General features: G+C 38.6%; 1 protein-coding gene across 4 annotated transcripts; it reads right to left on the reverse strand.

Annotated features, from left to right (window-relative positions):
• On the reverse strand, positions 1-27,500 carry slc8b1 (solute carrier family 8 member B1). Of its 4 annotated transcripts, none has more exons than XM_041202360.1 (16): positions 27,272-27,500; positions 26,444-26,657; positions 23,562-23,714; positions 21,503-21,555; positions 20,495-20,552; positions 16,284-16,389; positions 15,452-15,619; positions 15,198-15,308; positions 14,693-14,749; positions 14,221-14,357; positions 13,345-13,486; positions 9,301-9,422; positions 5,197-5,350; positions 3,826-3,906; positions 3,683-3,744; positions 1-641 (listed from the first exon to the last, which is right to left on the reverse strand). In XM_041202360.1, exons 2-16 carry the CDS (start codon positions 26,639-26,641, stop codon positions 573-575), a joined length of 1,671 nt encoding a protein of 556 aa, XP_041058294.1. In that variant the 5' UTR covers positions 26,642-26,657; positions 27,272-27,500; the 3' UTR covers positions 1-572. The 4 variants fall into 4 exon arrangements, with proteins under 4 accessions (XP_041058294.1, XP_041058292.1, XP_041058293.1 ...); XM_041202358.1 differs by lacking the exon at positions 1-641 and adding an exon at positions 1,252-2,175; XM_041202359.1 differs by lacking the exons at positions 1-641; positions 27,272-27,500 and adding exons at positions 1,252-2,175; positions 26,901-26,990.
• Positions 27,501-27,646: the final 146 nt, after the last annotated feature.

Genomic DNA, 27,646 nt, shown 5'->3' on the forward strand with positions numbered 1-27,646 from the left:
TAAACAAAGGGTTATTTATTCACACACTGAACGATCCAAATTCCATCAGTCATACCACACACTCAAAAGATAAACACTTTAGGAAGTGCATTAACAATTATTTTTGCTTAACAGTTCATGTGTCTGAGTTCAGTGAAGGAAGCCTTTTCCCCTTAAATAGTTCAGACAAGTTCAGATAGCTGGGGTCAGATGCTAGGATTACTGCAGTGTTCCTTTGAAGAGAAGACTGTTCAGCAGGTCAAGCATTGAGACTTGTGGCTGTAGAAGCAGGAGTTCCAAATTCTTTGCGGGTGAACTCAAGCTTTGGAATCAGCCACAACCTCCCTCTAACTGTTATCTTGGTGTTATTCTGCAGATTGCCACCAGGTCCAGGTTTGTGATGAAGGTTTCAGAATCAGAACTGGTTTCAGCATATGGTCAAAAGCAATTGATGTCCAATAGAAGGTAGATGGTGGTTGTTCATATGTTGTGAAAACTGGCCTTCTCAGCTTTCCTTTGTCTCTAGATTTGCAAGGCTACGAGCACAGGAGCCCATTGCTCAAGTAAGCTGTCATTGTTTGAAGCTGTCAGTTTCATGAAGGAGTGTTGTCTTGGCATGTCCATTCAAGGCAGTGACTCCCATTCAATTCAGAACTTGTGACCTGTTAAGATGGCGGCAAAGAGGGTTGGGTAACCTTTTTGCAACAAACCATGTCCATTTGGAGGCAGTTTCAGGAGATTCCATACAAGCAACAACCGATGTTTACATTTAATTAATATGATATCCTTTTATTGGGCATGAATTGCAATGCAGATTTCGCAGTATTATAGTTGGAAACTCTTCCAACTAGGTGTCTGACACCTAGTAACTCAGGTATTTAAAAGCCAGTACATTTAAAATTTCTTGAATTTTCAGGTTGTGTCTATAGAGATCTTATGCTTTTAGTTTTGGCTGCAAGACTACAGCTGGTCATGAACAATTTGAGACAGGTTTTGTTATGGTGAAAGCAAGAGACAACAGGATCAGCATGTTGAAGTGGAGGGAAAGATTATGCATAGTAAATCTGCATTTTTTATTGCATGACAACTCTAAATAGGAGAAATTAACCACCATTGTGCCAGGCCAGGACACTGGGCGGTATATATCAGTGAAGCTCTTCATTACTAGGCTAAATCAAAGGGTTATGTGCTGACATCTTCCCAAGAACAACTTTAAGGCTTGTTGAATAAAAATACCAAACATTAAAGAGATGACAAGTGAACATGGCAAAGCACTGTAAAAATTAAAATTTATTTCACAAATAAAAAGTTGTACAATCATGGAATGCAGAGATTTTGTTGAAGACAAGGATAGACCCATAATGCTGTATATAAACACCTGTAAAAATATTTCCCTTATTAAATTGGATCCTATTTACGAAACTGTCAGAAAGATCTAATCACCTAGAATAGTGCAAAGTGCTCATTTATCCACAACAGTACAAAATTTAACTAAACAAGGGAAGTTTAGATCAGTGGTATGTTGAGTTTTAAGTTAAGAGGATGGAAACCCCCATCCTATTTGAAATCCTACCTAGCAGAGGAGGCTGCTATGAATTCCAGGTTCAGAAATGAAATACTGCACATGAAACAAGAGGGTATTGACGAGGGGTGGGGGAAAGAGGGGGAGGAACAGGGTTTTTAATCCTTGCAAGGAATGTGTTTCATATATTCCACCATCTTTCAGTAACTTTGTTATAAGTCGGGTGGTAACAGGTTTGATTATTAATACTCATCTTCCTCTTCCCATTCCTAGAATGGGACATGACAAACAAAGCAAACTTACTTTAAATAACCAAGACATCTATGGTGAAAATGGGAAGCCAAATGGGCATGTTATGTTCAGTACAAAAAAAATTCCACCATCTCCAAATTAGGTTTCTGACGAACTGTAGCCTAAGAATCCATTTATGTACAAAAAGGTGAGAATAGTTTGTTCACATCAACTCATACAAGGAATGCAATGTTTTAAACATGTATGACACCAGCTTCAGTTAATAGTGCTATTGTGACAAATAATAAGTAATAAGAGACCAGAATAATGCCATACAATTGTCTGAGTTTAAACCGTTGAATTGGAATAAATATAAATGACATGACTAAACTTAAGCCTAGCGATCCAACTAGAATCCAATCCAAGAGGCCATCATGGTTGATCTGGGGTAAAATAGAGTGAGTAAGTAAATTTGGCACAAGTACAATTATAATGAAGCCCTAATACAGTATTATGCATTTTGAATAAGAATTTTGACAAAGCATTGAACATCTAAACCTGGCTAGTCTTTGAAGGTGTGTAATTCACATGTAACTGGTTTGATCATTATAAATATGTGGAACAGGACCATATGCTGGAGGGTTACCAAGTGGAAGGGATAAACAGATCAAAGGTCATATTTTGCAAAAGTCCACTAGCAGATGTGATGACTTCACATTAGTCATCTGCGTCTGGAATGTCATGTGAAAGTATCATTTTTTCCAGTAACAAGCAGTTAGGTATAAGGCCAATTTGAACCACCCCAAATTGAGCATGCCAAGCCACAAAATCTATGCCTGAAGGCTGTTTTGGAGGACAAAAGTTCAGGTTCAGTATCAAAGTCAATGTTGAATTTGAGAACATACAAAAATCCTACGGTTTACATTAACCAGTTTCAAGATAATGACCAATTTCCAAGCCAAAAAAAACTTATTTTTAATGGTAAAATGAAATCAGATGCCAATCTACAGTTCAAAGCAACCTAATAAATACATTCACTCTACTTCGTGGAGTTGCAAAGTTAGTCGATGTTCTACATCCAGGAAGGCCACAAGTGGTTTAGCAACTCTAGCAGTGGCTTCTTTTCTTGCATCATTAACTTTGGTCACCAAATGTTCTACCCTCACCTCACTCAAGATCAGCAACACCCAGTTCTACCATCTACTAAAGTGCATCCTCAGTAATTTATGAAGCACCTGTCTTTGGTCTCCATCACAACATATTCTGGCTATTGACTCCAATCTCACCCCACCCATTACCTTAATATCAACTCAAGTGTTCTATTGAGTAGAGCTTGTAACTTGATATCCTCAGTAGGAACACCCATCACTCAAGTATTTCATTGTTGGTAATAAGCCATGAAGAGGTCTTTCTTCTGCTCAAATTCTACCAAACACTTATGTAGCTTTGTCACTTCTGGATTTGATTACTTTAGTGTCCTAGTCCGACTGCATCCTTCACTTCAACCTATCTAGAACTCTGCTGCCACACTGAATCCCATTTACTTTTCACCTTAAATGACCTACATTGGTTCCTGATCCTTGCCAATGTAAAAAAAGTTTTCATCCTACTGTTGTGAATCACTCCACTCTGACAAAAGATTAAGTTTGGCAAGTCTCAAGCATCTTTTTCCTCCCAGCGTCAACAGCTATGCTTTCTTCTGTATAAATCCCACTTGAAATCCCCTCCCTCACCTCCAAGTCCCTCAAAATATATCAAGTTTTCACTGCTTAGCATATCTTCAGACATAAATGGAGTTTATAATACACAGCAGCCTCAGTCATAAGACAGACATCACTTAAGAGTAAATGCTTTGTATTTAAAAATACATAAAGGAGGCAATGTTGATCTTCATTTAAAAGGTGTACAGCACGATCAAAATGGTTTTTAGGTGAAAGAAGAGGTACATACCTCAAGGGTATTCAAATAAGGCATCTGAATTAAGGAGCTTAGGCCAATGCCAAACAGCATATCTATTATGTAGAGTTAAGGAAGCATATAAATTCTAATAGCTATTGCAAGTTGTATTTAAATACACAGACAGCAAAGGATACTAAATATTATTCCGCCAAAGCATGCGGCAATAGCCATACGTGGATACCCCTGTCGAGCTAGTGTGATGTCAGAGAACAAATCTGAAAGTTCAAAAGTAAATTTTATTTCAACCCAATGTGTACGCCACTCCCAGAAAACAGTTTGTGAGGGTGGGTGTGTGGTTCGAAGTCAATTAAAATAAGGATCTACTTCAAACTGATATCCAGGTCTGGTCATGCCTGTTGTTCTAACCCTGCATTGCCAAAATGCAAATTGAGCAAGAATTTTGCTTTCAGTTAAGAATTTTAAAATTGAAGTCATTTAAGGCTCACTTACTTCAAATGGTCTAGAAAATAGGACTAAAACAGAACAAAGGAGGGGAAACATTTAGGGAAAAAAAAACAACCTGTCAGGACTCCAAAGGCAGGGAGTTAACACCCCAGTGTAATATCAAGAGAATGCTGCCACCTTTCTGACACATGGCCAGTTTGCCTATTCAGGTTGGCATTAACCAAAGATGCATTTATAGTGGGGGGATTGAGATCATGGAAAGCAATTATAAAATCTAGCCAATATGCACAGAGTAATGCTCTCCAAACAGCAATGAGAAATGACCAGGTAACCTGTGTCAAGGAATAAAATGTTAGCCTCTACACCAGAAGGTGGAGTAATATTTACTTTTCAAATGTGTCATGAGATGCCAGGCATGGTCCTAATCAAAAAGACAGTACCTCTAAATGCAGCACTCCTTTGGTATTGCACTGAAGCATAGTCCAGACTGTGTGCTTGGTGAGGGAGAGGGTGAGCACTGAAGCATGAGTACATCCCAGAGCCCATTGGAATTATTTGAAGTGCAGCAAGCTCTTCCAATATCGTGACTAACACTCATCCTTCAAGTACCATCATTTGTACAAATTAGGTGCCATGTGAGGTGCTAGATAAACACATCTTCTGTTGATCAAACAGGACTTTAGATATTTGATTACCTCAGTGAACTGCAGTTAGTCAGCCAGTGAGCAAATATCTCCGAGTCTAAAATTATACTGGAGTTTATAATCAAGTCCAGTACATAAAATGTTTAAACAAAAACTTGGCTACCAATTACATCATTAGCATTATACTCTTTCAAGGAATTTTAGGAAAAAGTTGTTCATATATCACAACTATAGATATTTGCAATGCTGAAGGAAGCTGTTTAGTCCAATGCTAGTGCTTGCCATCCAATTGGCCTGCTTCAATGTTTTAAAAAGAAAACTCATTTATTTCAAAGATTCAAAAAAAGCCTTCACCAGCAAACTTTCATAGTCTTGACACTGAAGTTTTGCTCAGCTTCTGACTATTTTAAACCAATGACCTTAATACAATTTCCACAGGCAGGGGAAATACTGTACCTCCAATGCTGTTTCCCCAGGCTAGTAATGTCAATCCCAGAACAGTGTTACTCAGGTTAAAAATTATTCCAAAGGTACGTAAGAGATTCACAATCTCAGTGGCTATGGCATTAATCAGTATGGTGCTGAAGAGAAACCCAATAAGAGAAAATACCTGAAAAAGAAAGCAAATTACGTTAATACATACCATATCTTGCAAGCAATGAATGAAGTTTTATAGCTGTACTTGTAAGGTTTTGATAATACAAATTTTTAGGGTGTTGTTGGTCACAACACCTATGAATTTTTTTAGCTACTTTTTAAAATGGTTCAATTTGAATTTCTGCTTGTTGGGATACTTTACAGGATGGTAGCTATTGCTCGAGAGAGACTATATTTAATAGATTTATGACCAAGTTGCCTAAGAGTCTGGGTTCAGTAGTTGTATGTTGTCTTAATTGTATTGTGGGCCAATTAAGAGTCTCTAACAGCTTTGAAGAAATGGGTGAAAGATAGGGTGACACCTTATCTTTAAGTTCAAGCTAAGGAAAGCCCGTGCATTAATTTAATTGATTACCCATAATTGTAGGGCAGAATATCTGTATTAGAAGGAAATTTCTGTTTTGACATTATGTTGGGAAGTGTTACTAACATTTGTTTTTAAAGGCTTTAGTATCTGTGGGACTGAAGTTAAAAATGTGACTGTTTGCAACTGTTCTGTATCTAAAGGAAATGTATTTTATTAGTTCACAATGGAATATAAACTCTAAAGGCCCAGGGGATAAGAGATGGACATTTAACTTCAGTCTACAAGACTTTAGTTAGAAATAGGGGGACTCCAGATGACCTGCATCCTAAGCCAAAAGGACAAAGTGAATTTGGGCTATTTCAAAATAAGGGATTCTGGAATAACGAGGGGGAGGATAAAAATTGGGGGGGTGGGGGGTGGGGTGGGCGGAAAATCAGTCTTTGTTACCACGGCTTGCGCTATGATTCTTCTAAGAGACAATTCATCACTTCAGAGATGCACAAAAAGGAAGACATCCACTATGCTGACAACACTCAAAAGAATCCTAGGAACTTGAGGGATGAGACTCAGGTCTTCACTTTTTGTTATGTGTAAAATCTTGCTCAACAAGTTCTACATTATTCATAAATACTCATTATTTGTACCTCATTAGGGCAGGCACAACTGAGGACCCAGAAATTAAGATGTTAATTAGAAGGGTTAATACTTCAGAATCCTAATATCTTAGTTGTATGAAAAATACCGAGAACAGTATCAAGGCTTATATTTAAGCTAATTAACAAAGGCTAGTAAGTATGGGCTTCAGGGGAATAGAGTTTCTTGTACAAAGTTAAGTTTCAGGTACAGCAAGCAATTGGGAAGGTAAAAAGGTGCATTAGGTTTTACTGTATGAGGATTGTGTGTATGCAAGTCTTGCTGCAATTATGTAGAGTGAGTAAGATGACACATTGATTAGTGTGCCCAGTTTTAGTAGTCTTACCCAAAGGAAGCACATGCTTACCTTAAGGATGCAACTAGATTTTAACCAAGCCATCACTCTCAAGAAACCAACTTGGTTATATTCCCTGGAGTTAATAATTCAATGAGATCAGTCCTCATTCAATGTACAAAGTTCTGGAAGGCTTGATAGGGAAGCTGCTGAAAGACTGTCTCCCCTGGCTGGAAAATCTAAAATTAGGGTCAGCCATTTAGGACTGTGACAAGGAGGAATTTCTTCAGCAGGGGGACTGCTGTACGGATACTCAGATACAGATTTGAGCACCAAGGGAATTTGAGGGATGGGGCAATCAAGATAATCTATGATCTTACTGATAGCTCAAGGGCTATATGACCTATTACATTCATAGGACAGCACATTTGGATGTGAAGGTTGACCACTTGTTTTGTTTCGAGAAAAAGTAGTGAAACCAGAAAATGGTTACAAACTTCATTTAAAATGCCAAAGCTGCATGTTAAAACTCAGTCCAGCATTAGGCAGACTTCAAGTCACCAAAACAATTAATTTTGAATCACAAAAAACTGAATCAAGGCTGATTAGCCAAGCCACATTTCATTGAATATACAAAAGCTACACAAAAAGGCTACGGAAATCAAACAGTCAACCAAAGAAAAAGAGAAAAAGACTAGGAAAGCTCCAGCTAGAAATCAGTACGAGAGAAGCTAAGAAATGAAGAGCTTAATGCAGAAGGTCTACCAAGACTGTCGTAATCCCGTCAATGCTCAACTAAAGTAAATATAACTGTATACAATTTGTAGAGTAGCACAAAGATAGCAAAAGGCTGTACATCGTGCACTCAAAACCAATATGCTAAAGAGAATTAGCTAAATTGAGCTTATGGATGCAAGGCTGTAATGGCAAAGCAAAAATCTAGCCACCATTGTAATTCAAAAATCAAAAGATCAGTAATCATATACATCTACAGGTTAAAACAATTGTGGAAATCCATGGTTGGCAGTCAGATGTTTTCAACCAAGGCTGCACTTTGGCAGAGGCAGAGACATTCTAGCTGTCTTAACGCACACCTAAATAATCACATTTAACTGGTAAATGAAGGCAGGCTCCAATGTGTAGGTATGCCAGGGTTTTCTAGTTAATTGTCCATAAAATTAACCATGGAGTCATTCAAGAATCAGCTCATAGAATCAGAATAGTACAGCAGAGATGGTTTATTCTACCATCTTAAAGTTAGTCCCACTTCCATGGTTCATCTGCAAACTTGCACTAAAATTTTCTCCAAGTACTTAGCTAACCCTTTTGAAAGCTACCATTGAATATTTCCACTACACTGACTGGATAGTACATTCCACATCTGAAACTTGAGGTTTGACAAAACTGACAATCTACAAATCAGAGGCCTCTTGGTATTAATCCTTCAGGAAAGTTTATTTACTCAATATTTCACGATTATTATACCCTGCCAAATGTCTTCTTGGCTTTCTCTGCTCAATGGGAATACCTCCAGCTTTTGTTATTCTATCCTTGGATCATCTAGAACAATGCTAGTAAGTTTCTTCTGTATCCTCTCTAGATGGGGGCTGGTTAGATCAATTGGCTAGTATGTTCTTCAGAACAATGCCAACAGCATGGATTTGACTCCCATTCTGGCTGAAGTAGACTTGGGATTTACTCTAGAGAGTAGACGACAATAGCAAGCCATCAGTTGTGCCAAGAAAACAGTTCACGGTGAAGCATCAGATGACAGTAAGCCAAACACCTGTCAATGGTCAGAGCACATGAATGAATCCTCTCCGGCACTTCACATCTTTCTAAAGGTGTGATGCCCAGAATTAATTTCTCCAGTCAGGGACCTAGATTTAGCACAATAACTTCCTGGACTTTGTCTTCATGGCTATTTATTTGAAACCCAACATTCCATATGCTTTATTAGCTTATTCTGCCACAAATAGTCCAAGTCTCTGTTCTTGCATCATTTTTATACCATATCCATGTATTGCTTCTCCACATTCCTCCTAAAGATGGATAATTTTTTTTCAATGAATTCAGCTGCTATGCATCTTCCCATTTCACCAGCTTGTCTATGATCTCTATTACTAGGTTCCTCACTGTTTACTACACATCAAAAGTTGTCATCTGCAAATTTAAATTGTTGTTAATGTCCAAAAACAGCACTGGTTCTGATACCAAACTAAGGAAATACATTGCATACTTTCCTCCAGTATGAACTATTTATTACAAGTCTTGGATTCATGCTACTCTTGTCCCATTATGATTTAGCATCTTTTGAAACCTCATACATATTTACAGCAGTCACACATTTACTGCAGTCATCCAAAGTCAAATATTTTGTCCTTTTAAATTTGTGCTGCTTTCCAGACTTAGTTTTCTTCTGAACGGATTCTGCAGTAGAGCAGCAGAACCCACTAGAAAATGGCAAGGATCTTGTTGTGCCAGACAATACCAGTTAAATGAGATAGAGGATAAGCTGTAGGAGGTTTCTCTGGAAGCCAGTGGTTTCCATTTATGTTCATCTTTTGGATGTTTACATCTGAAATTTTGATTTGCATCCAAGGAGTGAAGTTCAAGACACAGTTTGACCTATCAAGTAAATAATAACCCCACATTCTTGATGGCTTACACTGTGATACTTTGGTGGTTCCTCATTCTGTGTGGTGAAGAAAATCAGCATTGCTATAATTAGTGAAATCAGCAGAACAAGAGCCCAGACAGGAAACTGACCATTAATACGTAATAAACCATCTGTCAAGAAAACAAAGCTTTTAGTTAACGGCATCACAAGACTAAACAAAGACAGTTAATTTTGCTGTACATGCATCAATTCAGAAAGAGATCTTCACAAGATTAGTACACCATGAGATCTCCAGCAATACGCAATTAAATTCAAATCATTTCCTGATCCCAGCTGAAACACCAAGTCTGAAACTTCCTAAATATGTATGTTTATTTACATATTTACCATATGGATTATCACCAAAGGAATGTTGGAGGAAAAGTCGAGGCAGAGAGGTTTAAGGTCTCAGCAGCTGAAGGCATTGGTGCTAATGATGGAGTGATTGAGGAATTAGAAGAGTGCACATCTCTTGCTGAAACCGCCACTCGGCAGAAAGCAGGAAATGGACAGATTGAGAAAACGGCAAGGTTCAGTGACAGGTCCATTAGAAAAAAAGAACGTTACATTAAAATCCCATTGGTGCACCTTCCACACTTTGGCCGACAAGGATGACACAAAATGGAAGTCCCAACACCCGTACTTTTACTATACATCCCTGCTTGATGACCATCAAACCTTCAAGGATGTGCCCCCACCCCACCAAAAAAAAGTAATTTAACCCAACCAGCTTGACAGGAAACTGATGTGATCAGACTGGCTACTCCTTTTGCACCCTATATGATTTTACTTTCCATTCAAGTTAAAGCAAAGTTCAAAAAGTATAAAATGGGTCAATTGTTTTAACCAAATCTGCCCAGTCAACTTGGACCCTTGCCAGTTAGCAGCTTTGAACTACATTGTTTCAGGCCAAATCCTGTAGCTGTCTTCCAAAAATAGTGCGTCACAAAAATCAGTAACCATTCTGCCCCAACTTCAAGAAGGCAAGAAAAAGTACTCCTTTAAAATGACCTTATAATGTACTCAATCAACTGCTATTGAAACCACTAAGTTTTGATGTGTCAACTTCAGTCTTTCCCTTACTGACTTCTCCACACCCATTTAAGGCGGAAACAGTCTTTTACATTTGCAGAATTAAAAATGACAAGATAATCACAATTCAAGATGTCCCATCACTTCAGGACTGCCATATGAATCACTTTGAATTATTCCTCTCCTCAACCACCAAAACTTGCAATGCAACACAAACTTGTCACAGAAAACTGCAATTGTATCAGGTTTTTGAAAAACAAAAACCAGAGTGACCTCTTTCCTTGATGTACTAGTTGAGAAATCTGCCAGGGGGTTCTCTACCACAAGCCTACCTTCACTGGTCAATACACGTTGGGATTCTTACAACATATGCTATAAGGTTGGTCTTATTGGCAACCTTGTAAATAGGTTGCAAGCCATTTGTTCACATTCCAAGCTTGATACGGAAATAGGGTGCAAAAACATCCTGCAGGATAATGGCTACTCTGATTGGATCATTTCACAATGTACATTGCATAAACTCTGGATCATTTCACAATGTACATTGTATAAATTCATGAACAGGCCTGAGGCCATCGCTTTTAGCACTGAAAAGTGCTCAGTCTATCTCAGATTACCCTGGAAGGGAAAGATATCCTAAGAATTTGAGCAACAGGTGAAGCTAGCTGTTTCGTGCTGCTACTATGCAGGAGCAACACTAGTGGTATTTGCCTGTCAGGAAACTAATATTTTAAAATTACATTATTGTGGTTTGTTGTAAAGTAGGTTTATGGGTGTGAGTGCAGATGGTTCCATGTGATTAAATTGAATTAGAGTCAGAGAGACTAAGCTTGAAATTAAAAGTTATGGGTAAAAGGCATTGGAAATGCTAATAAGTAAACATGGATGAGGGCTCAGCATGTAGGGCGTGAAGAAAATTTGCATTTTTAGATAAGTGAAGGATTTGTTTAGGTTTCAAAGGGATGATGGGATGTTTACAACTAACAAGATAAGCAAGGCCAAGCAGTATGTTTATTCCACCCCCCCTGCCCAAAAGTACTGACCATATTGACAACATGAAAGTTTTAGATTATGGGAAAAGTAAAATTTTCAAAGCCATATAGAGCTATGGAATTTACAGATTAACAGAGAGAAACATAAAGGTGGAAGCTTGTTGTGGGGCCATGGAAGGCCTAAAGTGTAAAAGAGCCTTGGGGAAGCTGGTGACCAGTAACCAAAAAGTGCAGGAAAGCCTTTGGAATTCCACAATTGAGTAGGTGCTGTGGTAATATGCTGGTTTGCCTATCTAAATTTAAAAATCTATTTTATTCTGTTGCCTTAAAAGGGGGTGTGTAGTTGGAGTCAGATTAATTAGGATGTGTTATATTATTAAGTAACTAATCTTATGTGCTTGAAATCTTTTCATTTGTTAATAAATGTTTTAATTTAGTTTTTAAAATCTGATTGTGGACTCATTACTTCTGAATTCAATGCACAAGTCTTCTTATAAAAAATACAAATTGTAGAACTGTTTTGATAGTGTTGCCAAGTTTCCTTTGTGGATTTGATCTGCTTAGCACTCACCTGCCATGTCATAACAGCCACTAAAAGAATACTACCACCAAACCAAAAGGACATTCTGCCTAACTCAAACGAGTAACATGATATATGAATTTCAGTGCCAGTGTGATGCTAGGTATGTAGGTTCTACATCCCAAATATGTGAGATCGTATCAAGCATCATGTGCTTTCCGCTGTTCACAACTGACATGGTACAGACTGTACCCAACAGCCCATGCTTGAGAAAAAAATTTTTTTCCAACATTAGATGTAGTTCTGCAATTGGACAACACTTGCCAAATAATCCTGTGCTAAAAATTACACCGACAACCAATTTAAGATAGTCAGTGTGGCACATGTTTACTGGAAGCTAAACATATTAATACACAGGGCCCTGTTCTTTGCAAACAAAGTTCACATGCACACATTGCACACGTTTTCAGCTGAAAAAAATAAGTACAGCCATTCACTGGTTCATTCCTGCGGGCAATGCCTATACTTGATTCAAGCTGCTTGGTTTAAATTTCAAACAAACTATGTTTGGTAGTTAACTGTCAGTCACCAATACCTGATGCATTCTCCATGGCAATGCCTCTACCAGAGTCCACTTGCCAACCAATCAGCACTCTTCTCAGTATAAAGTTGTTGCTTCCCCTGACATTAGGATAATCGCAAGAGCACCAATGAGTGCAAGATGAAAAGCTTTGACAGTGTATTTTTTCAGCAATACTCAAAAACACCATTGTTCAGGTAAGTTGACTAGACTAAATTTTGTGATGTGCTACTTTTAGAAGACTATCTTGAAATGAATCTGTAGCTGAAAGCCAATAACTGGCAGAGAAAAAGTTTACTGTTGGGCAAATGTGGTCAAAATTGATTGGCCCACTTTATACACCATTTTAAACTTCTCTTCAACAGAAAGTATAATCATATGCAAAAGAATGGCCAAACTGATCCCCAAATCTAATCTTACAGTTTTACTTGCATTACATTTGTTCATAAACCAGCCAAGCCTACAGTCTAAATGTTCTTAAAAAAAAAATTTTTTTAACCTAATTTGAAGCCTTATCCACTACAATTTTCTTGGCCACCCCCCCACCCCCAAGCTCAATGAAGCAGGTTTGCAGACAGAAAAGCCCCACCGGGGTAACAGCCAAAGTTTTTCAATGCGACAACAAGACCAAGACTGCATCCCACAGGAAAGTCTCAGTTTCCTCTGTCTTAGACATCTCCTGCTCAGAAACAACATGTTTGCTACTGGCTTGTGGTCAGCAGCCTCTGGATGATCAAACTTACTGTCTTGCTGGTCAGCTGCTACTTTCCACTCATTTTGGATGGGCAGCTGACCAGTGACATAAAGATAAGGCTTCATTTTTTTTTTTAAAACAGCTCAAGGAAGGGTAACCTGGACATTTCAAAAGGAAAAAATGGGTGGCCTTGTTCCAGAAATAATTTTCTTGCATGGAAGTTAAAAATTCTTACAACTGCCAGATTTTAATGTGAAGATGCAGGCAAGTGATCCAGTAACAATTTGTAGACAGTTCAATGGGCGTTTCCAATTACGGTCTTCCTGGCTTGAATCCACCACAGGTATACAGATTAGAAGCAAAAACTCAATTGGCAGCTAGAAGAGAACAAAAGGAATAAGTAAATGTTGAACAAATGCTTGGAATTTTATATGTACTGTATCAGGCAGATTGCCAAGATTTTAAAGAAAAAAAAAGAGGAAACTAAACCACACCACTGGCTGGGGGGCTGGGAGGTAGAAAGAGAGAAAGGAAGCATTGAGAATGGAAAAATTTCAAGACAAAAATATATGTCGAAACAAGCCATTAGTGGAAAATAGGATGACTAAAATCAGTGCTGGAAGATTTGGCATTGTGTGTATGTGTGGTGAAAGGGAAAACAAGCAGGCACCTCCTATTGTGGCACACAAACTATTTCATTAGCCTTTCAAATGGAATTTTGCTGGGCGTGGTACACCAAAGCTTTACAGCCATTTAGTTGGCACTATAAATATTCCACAAATTGTGCACTCCACATTTAATTCCCCTCTTGGGAAGGGAAAACAAAGGCTACCAAAGATATCAGTCAGCATCTCACTATAGGACAGTATAATGCATTGATGTGGTAGTTGCCAGAGAAATTGGGCCATTAGATACCTATGCAGCTGGAAACGGAAGTCAAAATTTAAGAGGGTCAGACTTCAAAGCAGCAATTTTTACTGCCACATCTAAAGCTAGGAATAATTCCACATTCCCCTGTCCTCCCCATCCCCATCATTTTCTTGGTACAGTCTAAAAAGCCTAACCCACTCCCCTCACCACCTAATGAATGTTAGAATACAGTCAGAATCACCGTTAAACATTTGAAGATATTCCAGGGCAAGCAATTCCTCCTCCATTTTTGAAAGTCAATGGGATTAAGAGAGTCCAACAAAATGGATTTTGTAGATTTGGATTCTTCTGTTCCAATTAAAGGTTGATACTCGCTTGCTAAGAAAAAATAAAGTTCAATCACTTCAAGAGATTGACTAGATTGCAGCAAGAGGGCATCACAAACTTTAAGACGGTTGAACAGGTTTTACTCAATTTTGAAATACCATTAGATTTTCATATAACTACAGCAAAATTTATGATCATGAGAAACAATCCTTGCTATGCACTAGCTTAAAGGCTTTAATTAGTGTAGTAGTAATAAAATTGCTCAACTTAAGTGGTAAACTATAGATTGTCTACTTGAATACAAATGTGGTTGTCCTACAAGAGAGCTAAGTACTTATACACATGAAAATGAGTTACATTAGTTAGCTTGTTAGAAAAATACTTACAGTCTTCATGTATAGGTGTCCTGATAGAAGATGGATTGGTGTCCTCAGCGTCACAGACTGAAAAAAAAGTTTAAAATTGTTCATCACTTCCACCAGTTTGCAGATAAGCCAAAATTCACCACATGCCGACCCCATGGAGGAAGGTTTGAATTGAGCTGCTTTAGCTTTGCAATACATGAGATTGGAGAAGCAGAAACTATATTGGACGTTTATAGCATAGAATTACAATCAAGATGCCAGCAGTGAGAGTCAATAAGCAGTGTTCTGTGTGCATGAACACTGCCTTCCCAAATTAATAGAAAACAACTTGTTAGAATGTGAAATTCATCAGACCACTTGCGGGTGTTGAGCAGTTCAATTTAAACATTACCCTGCTACCCCAAGTTTAATACTGCTACAGTAACAATTGTAGCAACAAGAGCTGAGATATTGGATAGTCAATTCTGTCATACAATTAGAATCCACAAAAGTTGTGATTAGCTTGTTAAACAATCAATGCACTTACTTTCTGATTCATGAGCATAAAGGGAAGAATGAGACTGGTTTTTCTGGTTTCTATAAATTATACTGCTTATGATCACTGTAAGTACATAGACCACATACAAAGCCAAGTAACCTAGAAGTATAAAAACAGATTAATTTCACTATATATTCAGTTAGCCAACAAATTGCAAGACATTTTAAATCAAATTAATAAAACTGCAGAAGCTAAAATTGACTAGTTTAGTTGTAATCAGATTTTCTTCAAATCTCCCTCACCAAGTGCTTGCCCCAAGTCAATGCTCCCAAAATAGACAACTAGAAAAGTCCAGAACACTGCAGCCATGTAGAATATCATATCTCGAAGGAACGGCCTTGATGCCATTATAAATGGTCTTGTAAGAGCAACACCTCCAGCAACAACAGTAGTCACAAATATACCAGCACCTGCAAAGTGGAGGAAGCAAAAAAAGATAGGTTTGCCAAACATTTAAAAGTAGTCAGGGCACCCAATTTATCCTCTTTTTCTGAATCTATCTTCAGGTGCTTGATAAACTGCAGCAGTTCAGTAGCAACTAGTTACAGGCCAAGAGATTCCAGACATTGATTGGAGGCTGTACCACTGAAACTGTTATTCCACAAGTTTCATTTTCTGATTAACAAGTTAGGCTTGCGATGCCAATAAAACAACCTACTGCTGAGGTGCTGTAAAATTCTCTGTAATCATGGAGGATCAAAATTTTCATGAGCAACCAAAATAGCTTCAAGACAGCATTGTATGGTCCTTGCATGTGTATTCAATGCAAAAAGTATTTGCTCAAGTATTAATTCACATGGAAGAATCTTCAACTGTCATTCAAGTCTATAATAGCAAAATCGAAGAATCCAGCACTTTGTTTTTAGTTGAGCCCATGCTACTACACTCAGTAGCTGGATCACTGCCACATGAGGAATTAACTCATTAACAGAGGAAGTCAGGTCAGTTATACCACTATATAATATCAAGCACTTTTGGAAAACCACCTTCTTAAGACTTAATGGTTTATAACAAATTCTATTTTAAAAATAGCACGATGTGAAGATTGTCAGAACAGAAAATTCAAAATCTTACCAAATAAAGCTCCAATTGCCAGATTGGCAGTTCTAGGGTCAGAAAAGGCAACTATTGCACTGAATACATCTGGAGCTCCATTGCCAAGAGCAAGGAAAGTTACACCATGAATAAATCCATCAAGAAAAAAATACAATAGTCAAACACTTGCAAACAAAGCCTCAATTCCTACACCGATAATTAACTTTTCATTTTCAGTTGTGCATATACTCAATTCAAATAACTGCGTGTACAAGAATTTCCATTATTGCATACTTTGACAAGTCGAGGACAAGAGTAATTTTATCCAGCTTCATGTATTGTTGCCAACCTTTATCTAGTCACTGGAAAAGCACAAGTCAATTTATATTTTTCTTATTTCATACATTAACTGGTCTGCTGGTCACAAACAATGTACCTGAAACACTCGTGTTACACGAGACTAGAATTCCCATTGATCAACTTAATTGCATGACAAGATTAAGACAATTCAGCATTCAAACTAAAAATCAATATTGACTAACACTATTTAGTAAGCAACTAATGCCTTAAGCTACAGAAGAGATATCCCCATTTAACAGTACCAAAAACACCACATATAGAAAACATAGAAACTTGGAAGCCAGGAGGAGTAGGCCATTCGGCCCTTCGAGCCTGCTCCACCATTCAATACGACCATGGCTGATCCTCTAGCTCAATGCCACATTTCCACTTTCTCTCCATTCCCCTTGATGCCTCTAATATCCAAAAATGTATCAATTTCTTTCTTGAATATACTCAAGCCTCCACAGCCTATGGTGGAGAATTCCACAGGCCGACCACTCAGTGAAGAAATTTTTCTTCATCTCAGTCCTAATCGGCCTGCCCCATATCCGGAGACTGTGGCCCCTGGTTCTAGACACCCCACCTAGGTGAAACATCTTCCTTGCATCCAGTCTGTCTAGCCCTATTAGAAGAATTTTACATGTTTCAATCACATCCCCTCTCATTCTTCTAAACTCTAGTGAATACAGGCGCAGTCGAACCAATCTCTCCTCACATGACAGTCCTGCAATCCTCAGTATCAGCCTAGTGAACCTTCGCTGCACTCCCTTATGGCGAGTATATCCTCTTAGGTAGGGAGACCAAATTTGCATGCAATTCTCCAGGTGTGGTCTCACCAAGGGCCTGTATAACTGCAGTAAGCCATCCCTACTTCTGAACTCAAATCCTTTTGCAATGAAGGCTAACATACCATTTGCTTTCCTAATTGCTTGCTGCACCTGACTATTTGCTTTCATTGACTGGTGTACAAGGACACCCAGATCCCTTTGGACATCTACATTTCCCAATATATCGCCATTTAAATTATACTCCACCTTTGTTTTTCACACTGAAGCATATAACTACACATTTATTCATGTTATACTGCATCTGCCAAGTGTTTGCCCCCACACACACACATTGTCTAAATTGCCCTGAAGCCTCCTTGCATCCTCCTCAGTTTTGCCATCAGCAAACTTAGGAATATTGCATTTGGTTCCCTCTGGAAAAAGACCCATTTATTCCCATTCTGTTTTCGATCTGTCAACCAATTCTCAATCCATGCCAGTATATTACCCCCGATCCCACGTACTTTAATTTGGCCCACTAGCCGCTTATGAGGGACCTTATCAAAAGCCTTCTTGAAGTCCAAATACACCACATCCACTGGTTCTCCCTAATCTATTCTATTAGTTACATCCTCAAAAATCTCCAGAAGATTAGTTAAGCATGATTTCCCTTTCATAAACCCATGCTGGCTTTGTCTAATCCCATTATAATGCCTTCCAAGTGTTCTGTTATCATGTCTTTTATAACAGACTCTAGTATTTTCCCCACTACTGCTGATGTTAGGCTAACTGGTCTGTAATTCTGTTTTTACTTCTTTCTCCTTGGGGTTACTTTTGCCACCCTCCAATCCGTAGGAACTGTTCCAGAGTCTATAGAATTCTGGAAGGTGGCCACCAATGCATCCAATATTTCTAGGGCCACTTCCTTTAGTACTCAGATGTAGATTGTCAGGCCCTGGGGATTTTTCAGCCTTTAACCCTGTTAATTTCTTTAGCACCATTTTTAAAAAAAAAACTTTTCTTCAATTCCTCCCTCTCATTGGACCCTTGGTTTCCTAACATTTCAGGGAAATTAGTTATGTCCTCTCGAGTACAGCACAAAAATGTGTTCAATTCTTCTATTTCTTTGTTCCCCATTATTATTTCCCCGGTTTCTGACTGTAAGGGATCTACATTGTCTTCGTTAGTCTTTTTCTCTTCATGTATTTATTGAAGCTTTTACAGTCAATTATGCTCCTTGCAAGTTTATTGTAATGCTCCATCTTCCCCTTCTTGATCAATCTTTTTGTCCACTTTTGCTGAATTCTAAACCGCTCCTAATTCTCAGGTTTGCTGTTTTTTCTGGCATTTTACATGTCTCCTCTTTGAATCTAATGCCATTCAATTTCTTTTGTAAGCCATGGTTGAGCTACCTTTCCTGTTTTATTTTTGCACCAGTTATACTTCCCTGCCTGCTCTCTACAGCAGACTTTTACATAGAGGAACCAGTCCAACATTAACCCCAGCTCCAATGGTTTGCTTCTCCCAGTTCTGCTGAGCAACCGTCAAGTAGTGCTTTTCAATTTCTGGAGACCAGAACACCAGCATTAAGGCCCACTCTGGCAACTTGCCACCCCAACCCTTGCCAAGGTAAATCTTCCCGGTCCCTCATGTTGATCCCCAGAGAGACCAACAACTTTAAAAGAAAGGAATCCCCATGAAACTTCATCAAATTAAAAAAAATCACCCATTGTTTCAGTTTTTAAAGGTCATGTCAGTATTTAGCTCCATTTTACCCTCTGATCATTGAGGTTAACTCTCCGACTGTACTGTTTATTGAGTAGGCAATTTGAAGAACATAATTCAAGATATATTTGGAGCATTGTTTAATGAGGAAAAATTGTTACTATTTACTGTAGCTTTAGAAGGGTAAAAACAGACCAGGAGAATGATGCAGACAATAGAAGCTGACCAGTAAAAAACTTAACAGACTACACTATGGACTAATACTAACAGACATCAAGTAATGGAGGCAACTACAATGTTAAGTGGTTAAGGGCAGATACAAGCAATACTGCAGATGGAGAAAAATAGGTGGTGAACTCAAAAATGGTGAATAGGATGCATTTTATGGAGATGACAGAGGTTCATAGCCAAGCAGCCATGGAGGGGATAGATCCCACTGTGATGCAGTTTGATACTGGACAAATAAGCTGACTTCACACTTGAGTTGGAGAAAATTTCAGCTCATCCACAACTTGATGTCAAATAAACAACAGTAGAACTGGTTTCCAAATGCCAATACTAACCATTATTGGATGTCTAAATGCTGTTCGTCAGTGCAGTAGAAGAACCAGGGACAAAAAAACCCAAAACAAATCCAGAACATCCATACTCTGCATAGCTCAACTGTATACCAACTTGCAGCCGAATCTTAACTTGACAAGCCAATTTCTATTATATTGGTTAGAAGCTAGAAATATTGACCCTTGAATGAGAACTCTTTGATTTTTGTCCATGTTCAATGGCAATGCCCAAAATTAATATTCTTAAATGCTGTGATAAATGGAGAAATGGGAACAAAATGTGCACACATGTTGCTGTTGGGGGTGCAGGGGCACAAAAATATAATCCGGAGCACATTAAACTTCAGCATACTTTAGATAGAATGTATTGTGGATTGCAGTAAACAAGATAACTTGCATTATTGTGCATTACTGGAAGCAAAGTGAACATGAAGTCCATGGGCAAAGAGAACTTGATTAAGTCTAAATCAGAATGAATTAGCAGCTTGAGTAAAGAATTGCCCAAAACAAAAACAATAGTCAGTACGCACATAAAACTTTAAAAATGTGCTCATAACCTTTTCAAGATGTAAACATTTTTCCTAGGGAAGCAATATTTGCTATCAATGATGGCAAGTATTGCAATACTCCATTTTTTCCCCAAACCACAAAAAGTCCAAGTGTGTGAACATATGCTCATCTTGCACAAGTTAAAAATACAATTTGCACAGAAATTGTCAAATATACCCATTGCTTGTTAATTACAATACCCGTTTTAATGTGAAATGACAGTGCTAGTAACAATGTTCACAATTTATACTTTGCTGTTATGGGTGAATATGTCCCAGTATTTACAGGTGATAGAGAAAAAGGATACTGCCACATTATGTGACAACTTTAAGCTTGCAGCAATGGAAGCCAGATTAGGACAAAAACTAAGATTAAAGAAAATACATTTAATGAGTTAACATCTGTAGGGTATTCAGAAAGTAAGAACATTAGAAGATACTAAAAACTATTATAATTCAAAATCAACTAAAACCATTTCATTAAAGTACAATTAGGAATATTCCTTCTTCCAAATCAGTAAATTACTAACCATAGATAAATAAATTCAAGCCTACCACATCTAAAAATAGAGCAGGCAAAAGATGATTATATTTCCCTGCTGGATGTTAAGATAGGAATTGTAAAGCAGATTCTATTCTAGTAAAAATTTAAAATGTATGGAGAAAGGGCAGGTGTTTATTTTAAGAGTTCTATGGACCAAGTAGCTTTCTGTTGTGAAAGATGGCAATCCCAGGTTTGGTTAATTTGCACTACATACTTAAGGAAAAACACATTTGAAGCTATTCCAGAAAAAACAAATACACACTAAAGAGAACAGTAGGACCATGACATGATGTCACTGGAGTGCATCAAATGAGGCAGGAGTCAATTAGATATTTGAAGACACAAGATTATAGGGAATGTGTACGGTAGTATGGCAGGACAGATAGCCTCTTTGTGCTGCGTCTCATTTTAGGTTTAAGTGCTGCAATGTATTATTAACCAAACAGTTTCCAACTTCACCCAAATCCAGTATGGCTGACCAACAATTTACACATCAATTCAGTGTTCAGAGGTTGAGTGAATATTACTGTCTGATGCAACTTAGGTCTGTAAATACTTTGTACTGTCAATGTACACAGACTGCAAAGTTCCGTAGCACAATGTACATACTTTAGTGTCAGCGTTTAACCTGTCTGCACAATGATAACTGTGTCCAATCATGTTACGATATATTTAACTTCTCCATATTTTTGAAAATGCCAAGTATGACAGCAAGACTCAAGTGTTGCTTAGAAGTTAAGTTGCGCAGAACCGGCAGAAATAATATACTTACAATGCTTCAGCTGTTGTCCCAAGAAATATAAATAGATAGAGCAGCCAAACAACCTGCAAACACACACTTTTAGTCAATCACTAAAATGCTTTTTTTATTGGTTGATTTTCTCTTGTGAAATGGGTTCACCATTTAAAATCTTAATCTGACCAAGTCAAACTTAATAAAACCAAATCCATGCCCCAAAACAAGCAATTGGGTACAATAAAAGCTTCTTGCATTTTTCCCCTTTCATCCCACCCCCTTGTTTTGTACTACAAAATATGGGCATTTTTCCCCTTTCATCCCACCCCCTTGTTTTGTACTACAAAATATGGTTTTGATTTAGCACTTCTTACAATATGAAGCTCAAGAAAAAGTACAGATATTTTCCCTCCAGGTTGTGTTAGGACTTCAAAGTGCTTAACACATCTTTGGGATGGATTTTGAAATTGCATTCTGGAATAACGTTCATTCGTGAAGGGCAAAGCCACATAACTGACATCTATTTGTATTGCAGCTAGCCATGATAAAACATTGGTTAGATTAACTGGTGAGGATAAGTGCCTTTGACTTTTCTGAACTACCATCGTGAAAGTTGTGGTTTTAACCACATGATATCTGATGGAGGGGCAGGGATTAAGCAATTAGATATTGTTGGATTAAAAACCCCGCTGGAAAACAGCTATTGAGGGATAAGAGATGCTACCCTTTTCAAGAAGGCAACCTAACAAGGAGGGGGAAAAAAATCTCCTCAAATCAACAATTGGGCAGAAGCATTAAGATACAAGAAAATGGTGCAAATGCCAAGGAAATGGGAACTCTGGAAAATAGAAAAAAAAGTGACACAATTTAAAGATATAAAATTTGAAAGTGCAAAACGAGTACTATAACAGAGTCTGAAGTGCTTGGAGTAAGTCGTTGCAGGGTGCATTGCTGCCCAAGTAAACTGCTCCCATTCCAGAAAAGGCTCAATTTTCATTGAAATCAAAAACAGAGGGTCAATTTTCTGATTTCTGCACCTCCCTAAAAAAAACATCCTTGGAGATCTGTATAGATCATGCTGCACCTTCCCAAATCATGCATTAACTGTAACCACAACTCCTAGACAATATACATGAGCAGCTCATGACAATTTCTTGTGTTACTTTATTCACACTGCCACCCACCAGGGAAAAATCTTCCCACACACCCACCTCAGGGTAAACTGGGAAGATGACAATGTTTGCAAATTTTCAGCAAATTACATTCCACTCTTGACAGTGGAATGCGATGATGCCAACTGTTGTCTGAAGAGGAGACTGACAATATTTGCAATATTATGGAAAACTCCAGTACACAGCTCAGCTAATGGATGGGTGGTGGCACTGCATAAAAAAATGTAATCTAAATATATTGTTCAAGTTGCAGGGAAATGCAGTTTCTTCTAATTGAGATTCTCTTTCTTAAAAAAAAGTGTTGTTTCCAATTCCAACATCCAGATATATTTCTTCGGCTCCACTCCAATTCTTCTGAGAGCCTCCAATGCTGTATATGTAGGAATCCACTACTGAAGTGGCAAATCAAAATCTAGTGGTCCAATATGCTTTCAGAAAGAAAAATTCCCCTTGCATTCTGGAGAAAGCAATAGCCACAGGTAACATATAGGGTCTTATCACAATCATAGCATTCTTTAAGCTACCTAGCAATCTTTCTGCTCTAGCCAAAAAGGACGACAATAACTACATTGCTAAGGAATATGTGCTCCTGGTTCTCAGTAAACAGGGCAAGGCCACTTGTAAAATAGAAGGCTTTGCAAGGTAACAGTAGTGCAACTAGAATTTTAAAATGCACTAATATGACCTTTGAGCCAACATACCAGGCTACACAGCAGCTGTCAGACCATAAAGTACTAATTTAGTTTGATAGTCAAGAATATCAGAACTGCAAGTTGTCAGCAAGAGTTTATTTTCAGTTTGTTTTCATATTGTTTTCTGTACGTATATAGTTCTTGCAACAGGAAATAACAATTAGCATTATTTTATCTAGTCTATAATTTGGCATGATGACAAATGCAACATTTAAAATAGTTACAACTTACATACAACACGATGGCCAATGGCAGCAAATTGTGGGGAAAACTACAGGTGGCCCCCTGAAGGTAGTTAATAAAGCCGCTGTCAAGTTTGCAGTCATCAGTAGTTTTTACAAATGAACACCACTGGGACCCATTGAGCTGGACTACACAGTGACACTAGGAAATAAAGTAAATAGTCAATTTACAGTGCAAACAAATCCATTCCAGCCATTTACTCACTTTTTACTGCAATTGGTTACAGTGTCAATAAAACAATTATAGATTAGCCTTAAAATGCAAACAGCAAAAGGAAAGAAGAAGGGGATTTCCTTTTTTCAGGTAATTCTGTTTTTGTTTCGGGGATTTCCTTTGTTAGTTGTCAAGAACAATGATTAAAATTCATCGTAAATTGTTGCTGGTATGTGTAAATTTGTCACACTACAGACATTTTTAATTCAGATCAGCCCCAAAAAAGGTCAGCTACATCTTGGGTCACTATCATCTGATGGAAGCCATTGTAGGCCATACAGCTTCTGCAGAAGAGGTAACTGATACAAGAAAATGCCAGCCAACCAGACCATCATTTTAAACAGGGCTTTAAAAAAAACTGGATTGTCTCACTCAATTTACAGGTTTGGCAGTTCTGCCAGAGCAATGTGAGCACCTTGACAGTGTAACAGTTGAGGTGTATACATGTAAACAGAATGAATATGCTACAACATGCCCCATTGTCAATTCATTTGGGTCCATGGCTCTTCCAATGCCTTCCATCACTAAGTTTCCAATAGAAAGCAAGATGGTGGCATTGTAGCAATGTCAAGACTAACAATCTAGAGGCCCAGGCTAAGGCTCTGGTGACACTGGTTTGAATCCCACAGCAACTGTTCGAATTTAATTCAATTAAATGAATCTGGAATTAAAAGCTGACCTTGGTAATAGTGACTATTAGAACATTGCCAATCATCTCTCCATGTGGAACACTGCTTGAAAGAAGCAGAGGATGTCAAGGGCGAATATACTCTGGGTGGAGACTTCAGTGTCCAGTGAGTCAGTAGCACAACTATCAACTGAACTAGCCAAGTCCTAAAGGGCATAGCTGCTAGATTGGGTCTGTGGCAAGTGGCGAGGGAGCACTGGGAAAAATATGCTTGACCTCACCTATCTACCCATCAGGTGCACCTGTCCATGACAGTATTTGGACAGTCCTTAGAGACTGTCCTGTCTTCACATTGAAGATACCCTCAAATTGTGTTGTATCAATACCACATGGATAGATTTTGAACAGATCTAGCAACTCAAAACTGGGCATCCATGAGGCACTGTGGGCCATCAGCAGAACTGTGTACAACCACAATCTATAGCCTCATGACCTGGCATATCCCTCCATTACCACCAAGCCAGGGAATCAACACTGGTTCAATGAAGAGTGCAGGAGGGCATGCCAGGAGCAACACCAGGCATACCTAAAAATGAGGTGACTCAAATATAGAACTCTACCAGTTTTGATTCTACTCATTTTGGCTTTAGATAGCAACTTTATCGTTCTGCCATTCACACCTCCAGACACATTGTTTCTTTGTCTCATTACCATTCCCTTAGCCTGTCATTCCTTCATTATTTCAACCTCACCCCCATCATTCATTACCATTCCCTTAGCCTGTCATTCCTTCATTATTTCAACCTCACCCCCATCATTCATTACCATTCCCTTAGCCAGTCATTTAATCTCACCTATCTTCCCTTCATTATTTCAACCATTGCCCTACCCGATTCTTACACTTGTTTAAAGCCTATTGCACTAATTTTCAGCATTTTATTTCAATTTACTTAATATGCATTAATCTTAAGACTCCCGTTCGTAAATTCTTCGAATTTCAACAAGTCATGAGGAGTGGAGTTTAATAAAAGCAAGACATCTAGATACAAGGGAGTTCAGTTAATTAATGCCACCCTCAAATCAAAAAATGTGATACTTGGTAGATGATCTGGTGGAGCTGAGGCTTATTGGCAATGATAACCTGGCTCAGGTGATAGCAAAACTTTGACTTGAGTGCTTCAGATTGCACTCAAGATTTCAGCATAATCCAGACCGGCACTTCAATGCTACACTGAAGGGACAATGCACAGTTGGAAATGCCACCTTTCAGAGCTGAGATTAAAATAAAGCTCATCTCTTTCTGATGAGCACAAAAGACAACACACAGAGCAGGGTAGTCTCATGGGTGCCCTAACCAATTATTTCAAATAGCAGAACACATTATCTGGCCATTTTTCTCATTCTTTGTAGGAGCTGGTTGCTGCACTTCCAGCTTTACAATGGTGGCCACACTTCACTAGTTGAAAAATGCCTAAAGTTCGTGAAAGATGCTGTTATGAAGGAAACACCCAATCAGTCTGTGCAAGACAAAGCAGTTTTCTTTTTACATTAAATGCAATCAAAAATTTTAGATAAGAGAAGTTAAAATATGCAAGTTAGCAAACAGCTCGTTTAAAAGAAAAAATCTTAATTTCTGATTCCGGGTTCAAAGTTAATATTTAAACGCCTTTACTGGAAAAAAAGGCAGTAAATGCATTGAGGGAATTCCAGAGGGCACAGTGCAGGATTGGGAGGAAAATACATCACCAGAGATTCTCTGGCCAAGATTGTAACTAAGAGAGATAGCGGGCTCCCTAGATTTGACGGCGGGCGAGAATGATACGGTCCTATAGATTGCGTGGACTGGAGTATGTATTAGTCACAAAGGGAAACGTTCGCGATTTTGATTCGCTGAGGCAATAGCAGAGACTTGATGAGATGTTCATACATCACACAACCCGTAAAAACCCCATTTCTTAAAGTTAAAGAAACATTAAACACACGTTTCGGATCAGATATGCCGTTTCACATACTATATATTACAAGGTACCTCCACAGCGCTTCCTGCTTCAAGAAGATTAAATAAACTTCCATTATGAATACCACTTTTAGAAGGGCAACGTTCACTTTTTCCTACAACAGTTCCAACGTGATATGATTCAGCCGAAGCCTGAGGCTCAGCTACAATACACGTGATAGTCCAGAGCAAGAGCACGCAACAAGTCCCAGCCGTATTTCCAGCCATCATAACCGGAGCTTGGTATCTAGAGAAAAAATAGAAGCTCAAAATCAGTTGTTCAAGTAAAGAATAAGGGGCGAAAATAAAATCCCGCAACCGCTGGATCCCGAATTTCAGGTGTGCACCAGGAAGTATATGCTACGAAATATGTCTAGAGAAAACCCAGTTGGCCAAATTAGGCCAGGATTGAGTTTATACATATTTCAAATTATTCAGGTTCAAAATATCTAAATTTAATAATGAGCCCTTCTTAAAAAAAAAGACTTACTTAAGCTGACAGCCGAGCGGACTTGTAAAAATTCAGCAGTCTCACTCCTGTCAATTCAGCTCTAACCCACATCATTACTGCTGCTCCCTCCCCCTATTTAAATAAGTTGTGCACCATTGACACACACCCAGATCAGGGGAGGACCGGCTCGACATGTTTGTATGTCCACATTAAACATGATCAGCTCGCATTAGCGCAGACAGTTTAAGTGTCGCTTTACTAACTTTCAGTCAATGACATTCGGACAGACACACTCAAAGACAGTCATACCACTAGATCATCAATTCATTGAATTTTCTTCATACATTTGACGCTGCCTCAACATACAATTCAAATATCGCGTGCATAATACAATATAAAATAATACAAACCATCAAATGTTGCTCTAATACAAACACACTAGATGGCCAGTGTCCGGTTGCAAGAGGCGTCTCATGGTCAGTGTGCTGGGTTCTAAGGGGGACTCTGATGGTCAGTGTCCTGGGCTACAGGGGAGGGGGGGTTCTGATAGTCAGTATTTGGGTTACACGGAGGATCTGGTGGTCAGTGTCCTGGGTACAACGTGGGGGGGGGGGTGTCTGGTGGTCAGTGTCCTGGGTTACGGGGGGGCGGGGTCTGGTGGTCAGTGCCTTGGGTTACGGGGGGAGTCTGGTAGCGTTTGGGTTACACGGGGGATCTGGTATACAGTGTCCTGGGTACAACGTTGGGGGGGGGGGGGGGGCGGTCTGGTGGTCGGTGTCCTGGGT

The sequence above is a fragment of the Carcharodon carcharias genome, chromosome 13, assembly GCF_017639515.1.
Source record: "Carcharodon carcharias isolate sCarCar2 chromosome 13, sCarCar2.pri, whole genome shotgun sequence".
In the NCBI taxonomy this organism is placed as follows: Eukaryota; Metazoa; Chordata; class Chondrichthyes; order Lamniformes; family Lamnidae; genus Carcharodon; species Carcharodon carcharias.